This window comes from Osmerus eperlanus, chromosome 8 (genome assembly GCF_963692335.1).
Source record: "Osmerus eperlanus chromosome 8, fOsmEpe2.1, whole genome shotgun sequence".
Classification (NCBI taxonomy): Eukaryota; Metazoa; Chordata; class Actinopteri; order Osmeriformes; family Osmeridae; genus Osmerus; species Osmerus eperlanus.
The window spans coordinates 6,693,126-6,701,676 of NC_085025.1; the positions used below are offsets into that span (position 1 = coordinate 6,693,126).

Genomic DNA, 8,551 nt, shown 5'->3' on the forward strand with positions numbered 1-8,551 from the left:
GCCATTGAACAAGCTTTACTGGAATATCAACACTTCAAACACCCAGGCAGACTGAACTCAAAGCTGCAGTTCAGTTTTTGTTTTCTGGGTTCATAAACTCTCTAGGCAGTCCCTAGAGACAAAGACACTGAGTTCACTGACATCACTGTCTGCTTGCCCTGGTTCATTAATTAGCTCTGACCACGACCTACAGTAATTCGAGGAAAGACTCTAACAGAGTCTGTGAGAGTGTAATCTCACAGAGTGAGAGTGTAAATGTAGTCACTAGGTTCACATATGTCTGTATTTGATTTGGTAGTGCAGAAGGATCCAGAACTCAGTCGATCGACAATTGGAAGAGGGATTCTCCCACAAGTAGCATGAGAGTCCATCTCTCTGTGTGGTAGTGGGATGACTACACATATACTTCCTCACATCAGGTCCAGTAGAATAACTTCTCTGAAGATCCACATCTGGTTGAGAGAGCTGGCCAAAATCACAAGCTTTTAAAATATGGTTAACCTCACCTTACAGAGGTCCTAGAAGCAAACAATAGTTTCAATTAATCATATCTGCTCTGTTCTTGTCTGTCGTCGTAAGTTTCCTTTGTTATGTTTTCCTTCCTCTCTGTACAGTAGTGGCCTACATTTAGTAACCTCATTAAGTACCACAGTATAGTCCACAGACAGCCACATTGTCCCTGCCTTCATAATGATTCCTGGCCTACAATGCTGACATACAACTGAGGAGGCTTCATCAGATTCTCTACACCTGAACATAAGCACAGCCTAGTTGTTTCATTTCAGAGGTATAAACATTTGGACACATCACCTTATTCCAGATTCACCTTATTTAAATATGCCCTTTAATTCCACACATTTACTCAAAGTTACACCATTAACTATAATCTAATAGTTTCGATGTTGAGTAGTAGGCTACCCATCTATTGGTAGGCCTATACCATCATGTCATTTCAGCTCTGTGTGGTCTCCAGCTTCTTACCCTAGTTTAGTCTGGCCCTTTTCTTCTCACAGCTGCCATCTCTACTACACTGTTCAAGAAGAGATGTACCCATGGATACGTTTATCTACAGTCTCATCCTGTAGATACCATATACATAGACACTCATAGACCGTGTCCTAGTGCTAGTTGTTATCACTCTAGGGATTATTCAAGGATTACTTCTCCCTGTCCTGAGACAGGTTCTCATAATAAGGACTCTTTAGATGTTCCATTTAAAATGTAGGCCGACTCCATGTGGATTTTCAAACCCTATATCTCTCTGTCATACTATTGTCGGTTTAAGACACAGTTTGCAAACATAAAGTGGCTACTCATTAATAATACTGTAACTGCAACTTAAATATATATATTTTTTATGCTTCCATGTAATACAAATACGGATTTGTGAAAAACAACCAATAACCATGACCAGACTGTGCACGTTGAAGGGTTAAATAAAAGGGGAGTGTACAGTTCTGCATCCTTTCATTGAAATCCACCATCTGCTCACTGAGTTCCCGCACAGGGCAAGGTGGGCTATTCAACATATCGTAAGTAATTCTTTCTTAATATTTTGTGTAATAGTCCTAAAACCTTTAGAGCCAAATTTATGTAACAATCATTTTGTATCCAACACTATTAGTTCACCTTCTTTCCTAACATTTAGTCTACAGTTTTGATTGAAAAACAGCCCATGAGACTGGTGACTGTGTGGGGAGTTTAAATTCTGAATAGTGCTGACTTTTTCATTTATTTATATTACAGGAGGACACACCTAGCTGGACTTGGAACCTGTTGAATGCATGATGCTAAAGAATAAGCTATACGTTCCGTTTATGATCCTGGAGGGAAACTATATGTTGTGGAATAAGCACTTCTTCTCTGATTTGCTACATACTGGTTGGGACTGCATTATTTTATCATTCCAATTTTAGATTTCAAGTCTCAATTAAACCTCACAGGACATGATGATGGATGACAGCATGCACCAAGCCTCGACCGTCCTGTTAGATGATGCAGCCAGTCTAGTCATTTCTGATGCAACAGCTGTCACTCAAGAAAAGGAGCAGGTGTTCAAAACGTATTTGATGACACATGATCAGATTGACAATATGCACCAAATAAAAGATCCAGATGAGAATCAAAACTGTGGAAGCATTACAGAGACCAACGTATTATTTAAAATGGGAAATGACATATTGGGTGCATGCTTTAATGCTGAATCAGCAGCGAAAATGAGTGATTCGTGCATGAAGTGTCAACATCTAATTGAGGACCATCAGAGATCAATAGACCGGGATGCTGTCAGAAGCTTGGATGAGTCCAATCTGACTCACAGGCAGGGCGCTTCACGCTTTGTTGAGGACAAAATGCAAACTGAGACTGTCCCTCTGTTGCGTAAAGTCAGCGAGGATGTGAAAGACTGGTGTCAGATTGATAAAGAGAGATCCCAGGCAGAGCAGAGGGAGGGGACCTCGGCGCCTGCCACTTATTGTATCACTGCAGGAACGCTGCCAACACTTGAGCCTGGACCCCCAGGCAGTGCGGGACACAAGCCTGTGCAGAGTGAGAGAGACCCACACGGCACGAAGGGAAACCCGGTATCGCAGTTCAGACAGGAACGGTGGGGAAGTAGAAACAGCTATGCCCACGAATACACTTCTGTGTGCCTAGGCAATGCAGACTTGGTCATTGAAGTGTCGGGGAAAAAACTTCATGCGCATAAAAGCGTTTTGTCAGAGAAAAGTGACTATTTCAAGGCGCGGCAATCCAGGGATGTACTGAAAGTGAAGGGGGTGAGTTTTAAGACTTTGACCACATTAATGGACTACATTTACACATACCAAATGAAAGTTGGCAAGGAAAATATTGTAGAGGTCATCAACGGGGCTAAAATTTTGCAAGTCCCTTGCGCAGTCCAAGCAGCTGTCGATACAATGTCGGAGCAGATCACCGCGGAGAACTGCTTCGAGATTTTGACAATAGCCAAGAGGCAGCGATTAAACGAGTTGAAGGAAAAAGCCTACAAGTATATGAGTGACAATTACTTGCAAGTACTGCGCAATCCCGCAGTCTATGGGCGTTTGACGGGAGGTGAGAGAGAATATATTCTCGCCCAACGAACAGAAGGCAAGAAGGTATTAATGGTGGCTGAAATCAACGAGGTGTATGATCGCGTCGGGAGCAGACCTCCGAGCCGTGAGAATAGTCGTCCTCAGAGCCCGTTATCGATGGTATCCCTTGAGGAGAACCACATGATACACTACTACGATGAAGAGACAAAGGAGTGGAAAGTGCTGACCAAGATGCCGGATGAAATCAACACAAAGGGTTCGGGGATATGCACCATGTACAATTACCTGTTCGTGGCAGGTGGGATTAAGGGACAGGGCGACAAAGGCAAGGTATCGGACAAGGTTTTCTGCTACAACCCTCTCAATGATAGCTGGAGTGAAATCCGACCACTCGGCCAGGCGCGTTCTCAGCTCAAATTGGTGTCCATGGATGGCTACCTGTTCGCTATCGGAGGGGAATGTCTGTTCACGGTCGAGAAATATGACCCACGGATGGATAGATGGAGCTCCATTGCTCCTCTCCCAAAAGGGGCGTTTGCCGTGGCACACGAGGCAACAACCTGTAACGGAGAGTTGTTCGTATCTGGTGGATCTCTTTTTTACCGCCTGCTGAGATATGATACAAGGAGAGAAGAATGGGAGGAGTGCCCTTTCAATAACAGCAGAAAGAAATCTACGGACATGGTTGCGTACAAGAACTTCATCTATAGGTTCGACGTCAACCGTGACTATGGAGTCAATGTCTTCAAATACAACACCGTGGTAAAGATATGGCACGAGAGTGCATCCTTGGAGCAGGACAATCCCCTGCCATTCCGCTGCGCAGTCATTGGCAACCGTATTTACTGTGTGAACAAGTCCCAAACATTGCAGTTTATTGTTGAGGAGGAGGATGAACTGTTTTTAACGGAGGCGCTCAAAGCACCCACAGAGCCCAAAGGTGCCCTTGTCCCATTCGTTCTAGCCCTCCCTAAAAGCCCCTGAGACTGTACAACATATTTCACCAAAATAGTCTGGACTGTTGCCAGTTCTAGTGTGCTTGACAGTGAACAGACATTTCTGAATGTTATGAATATTTATGGACATTTTCATGTTACTTCAAAAGTAGAGTAATGTCCTACTTTTTATACTATATAAATGTGTACATATACACATATAGGCCTATATAATTTCAGAACCCTGTCTTGTTACTGTATGAAACAAAAAAACCTGCAGTTCAAATTCTTTATCTGAGGAATTAAAATGTGACTAGTTTCAAAGAAGCTATTGCCAAAGGCAGAGCGGGCACTAAAATTGAGTGAATATTATTTCCAATGTATTCAGTTATGCCAGCATGTTACATGACATGTAATATTGCAAAGTACATTAAATTAAAATGTTATTGTAAGTGACTCATTATCCAGTGGAATATACAGTATAGTTCTCCAATTACACTTTTACTTGAAAAAATAATCCCCCATTTTTACTTTCTTGAAACATTCAAACATGGGGAACTAGCCACTGAGACTGAAAATGTCTAGTTTCCAAATGTGATGTTGAATCTCCCTCCAACATATTTGGAGGGAGATTCAACAAATTGTGTGAGATGCGGTAGATAGTGAGGTTATCTTATCTTATTATTCCATCTCACTGGGGCAAGTTTGCAACCGCTCATGAATCCATCCATCAACGGACTGCAGTTTGTGAAACAAATGAACTCTCGTACAAGAGGCTGTGACGTTCTTAGATGAGACAGTAGCGGTTGTGGAAGGTTCCTTTTGCAGGGAGCTGGAAACAAATGACAGTTTCCGGAGTGGCTCTGTTGCTGTGTGGCTGAGACATGCTTGGTCTCCCTGCTCACCAGCCAGGGACAAAGAGGAGGTCATTCACTCAGGCCTCAAAAGGAAAAGGCTTACTGAGAATATGAGCCTGTCGGCCATCGAATGGAAATGTGATTGTGTCACAGACATGCACAAACACACAGTGTGTAGCTAGTGTTCAATGCCAAGTCTTGGTGGGCCCATATGCTGTGGACACTGCCTTTAAAGGTCTTCCCCCGGTTTGACAGTTGATCTGTTTGAAGGTAACAACTGTTTCTGTCATTTTTCTCCTATGATCCAGTTTCAAAGTCAACGTTGTCTCAAGAGATGTACACTCACCTCTCTGGTAAATTGTAATGAATGCACCTTTGAAAACAAATCTGTGCCACACCCACTTCAGAGAAGGACAAGGCGATACCTCTCTGTAACCCCAATCCACATTCGTCCATTAATAGCAGTATTTATAACTGTGATGATTACATTTCCTCTCTATAATCAAATGAAAGTCTTAAGTGCTTGCATTTTTACGTGAGAATGTGACCTCTAAGGTTATTGGGTGTGCTCAAGCCTTCGGCGAGAGCACAACCTTTGTTCTCTCACATATATATTTATTATTATTATTTATTTTTGCCCCCCTAAATCTTTGTCAATATTTGGCCTACATAGACAACCTAGGTGTCAAAAGTTTTGTCTTGGTAGCGATTGAGTTGCTTGTATTTTTATTTACGTTCCGTTGCATGGTTTAGGCTGAAGTTAAGTTTTTGTGGCGAAAAGTGAAGCTAACGGTGGCTAATTTGCTAGCCACAGTCACCGACGTTACTAACGTCACTACGTCACTAACGTCACGAAAACACGCGTGACTACCTGTAGCAGAACATTCGTTTCGCATCTGTTAACTTGGGGGATAGCTAGGCTAACTATAGCTTTACTGCAAGGCAGCTGCAGAAACGCCACAAGCAAAGAGGCCAGGGTGATAACTATTTACTCATTTTACTTTGTGATGTGAAACACAATTGTGAAATGTACAATATTAGCTGATATTATTAAGGAAGTAGGCCCACATCTACTTTCGGAAACGGTAGTCTACTATTTCACTGAAGCATTAGCATGACATTAGCCTCTGTTGCCCGGGCAACACACACTACAGTGGTCTATGATGCATCTGTTTTCAATCGTTAAAATAAAAATTTCTCACAAATACATTTTCGTTGTAGTATTTATTATGACGTTACAAGTAAACGATTTGTTGGTGAAATTATCATTACCTGTGGTTTCAAACCAGTGTTGCTCACTGCAACGCTGTAGCCTACGCGAGACACACTACAAAAACATCTACACAGCTGTAGGAAGTCAAACGGCGACAGAACATGTTCGGCACTCCCCTTACTTAAATCAAAAGTCTTTCAATAGGTGAAACTATCTGACTACTAACTTGAACTTCATTGCCACAGCCTTAACTTTGTCAATCTGTTCATGAAAATAATTAATTTCAGCCTAAACCGTACAACGGAACGTTAAATCGAATTCAACCAACGCAATCGCTACCAAGACGAACACAGCAGTAGTCTAGTACTGTACTGTACAGTAGTAGAATTTACCGGGGCAGCTTCTCCACACAGGGCTATATCGCATTTTGCGTTGTTACTGACAAAGATCGCTACCAGTGAGCTTTTTATGAATGAGCGATTTTCCACTAAATAAATGTCAAGCTTATTTTGGGGGCATATTCAGTTAGCAGATGGTACTGTTTGAATCGCGATTCCATCTTCTACTGCCGGGTAACGTCGTAGAATAATCTTCAAAGGGGGTTCTTTATTCATGAATGAATGCAATGAGTAGGCTACATGCCTGAAAATATCACAAGAAGGGAAAAACTTAAAATGACGTTTAAGTCATAGAGATTAGGTCAATTTTTACACCGGTCTGCCAAATGTATTTGTTTTGATTCAACGATGAGGCTGCCTCTTGCAGGGGAAATGAGAAGACATCTATTTCATTCTACACTTCACTCGTATTTTCAGTTGTAAATGAGCTGCAAAAAAAAAATGCTTTTAAATCTATTTAATCTTCATAAATAATAAGTATGCATTTTCATATAAAATATACAGAAATCAGTTGTAAAAATGTCATTCAAAAACGGATCCCTGTGCAACCGACGCAAGCAAGCACACCCTACAATTTCCCCAGAAATTGTACCCTCTCTAGTTGCATTTGTGCTACTAAGATACTGTCTAAGTGAGCTGGACTAAAACTTTTGACTCAAATGCCTATGCAGCTTTCCGTTGTCGCCCACAAAGTGGGTTTTGAATGGCATGTGTTTTTATGTGGCCCAGAGCATTCTTGCAGAGCACGTCCTCATAAGTGGTAAGTGCCAATAAACAAATTCAAGGTTTAGTAGCTTTGGAGGGAAGGTGTTGGTTGTGTCTGTATGATTGAATTGCTGTAATAAAAACAGTTCTTGAGACCTTAAGACTTATTTCACGTTCCTGATTTGACAGTCTCAATTGCATTTACCATGATGTGTGCAGAAGCTATGAATAATCTCTATGTGATATGACAGGGTTTTAACATAAAGCCCACTGCAGTTAATAATGTTAGCCTAACACTTTGCAGTACTTACAATTGATTGATACGGAATACTTCTGGCCCGATTTAGAATATTGGGTTCACATGCAAATATTTGACACTCAGTTGGTGAGCATTTGTGTGTGTGCTTGTGTGTATTTGGCCCACATTTAAATACAAAAGAGGCCACAGAGTTAGAACTGTGAACTCACTGTGATGCATAAACTCAATGTTATGTGGAAGTCTATCCCTGTCTGTCAAGTGTAAAAGAAGTGTTTGGATGAAAGGGACACAAAGCAGATTCCTGAGGCATAAATGGCCGGGGGGGGGGGAGATAATCATCAGGCCATATGGATTGGTCCTGGAAGCTGCAAAAAAAAACAAGCGGACAGCCATGGCAATTAAAGGGTAGATTTGTCCCCCTTATTTTCTCACACCCTCACGGCTTGGGTGACAAACTCAGGATTATGTGTAAGGATGGCAATGAAACTCTGATTGAGCACATGCTCAGGGGTATGATAAGGACTGGAAAATATTCTTGTGGGAGCTCATACAACCTGGGGCCAGGTATGACCTAACCAGTGTTAAGTTAGTGAGTGTAAACTCTGATTCAAATCTAATGAGCAGATCACTCATTTCAGCCCTAGGTTATTCAAATGAATACAAGAAATGTATCACACTCAATAATACAATGTCAAAGTGAGCTCCTTGGCACAAGCTTCTGGTTGTCAAGAAGTACTATATTGCTAGCAAGTAAATCCCGTTCAGACTCGATAAGTTCTCCATTACCTTACCTCACTTCCGCAAATCAGGTTTCTTTTGCGTGGGATATAATGTCGTTTTCAACCACTTCTCTTGATTTAATAGATAAACAATGTTACCTATACTTCCTCACCATTGGGAAGAAGCACAGGGCCGACATTCAGGTAGGTTACTCTCATCTCAGTGGTCAATGCAGTTTCAAGCAGAGCAACATAGTCACTGAAAGCAATGGCGCCACCTTGTGTGCGCTGGTGATCACTACAATGTTGGTTATTTGTATGTACTTTATGTTGAAACATGCTTAAAGCTGACCAGTGTTCAATTATACACATTTCTGGTTAAATGTGGTAAATTGAGAGAAGTTACACA

At 41.7% G+C, this 8,551-nt stretch overlaps 1 protein-coding gene across 1 annotated transcript; it reads left to right on the forward strand.

Annotated features, from left to right (window-relative positions):
- Positions 1–1,762: 1,762 nt before the first annotated feature.
- Positions 1,763–5,398, forward strand: LOC134025386 (kelch repeat and BTB domain-containing protein 11-like). Its single transcript, XM_062468377.1, has one exon. The coding sequence runs from the start codon at positions 1,947–1,949 to the stop codon at positions 4,038–4,040; it is 2,094 nt and encodes a 697-aa protein (XP_062324361.1). The 5' UTR covers positions 1,763–1,946; the 3' UTR covers positions 4,041–5,398.
- The last annotated feature ends 3,153 nt before the right edge of the window (positions 5,399–8,551 follow it).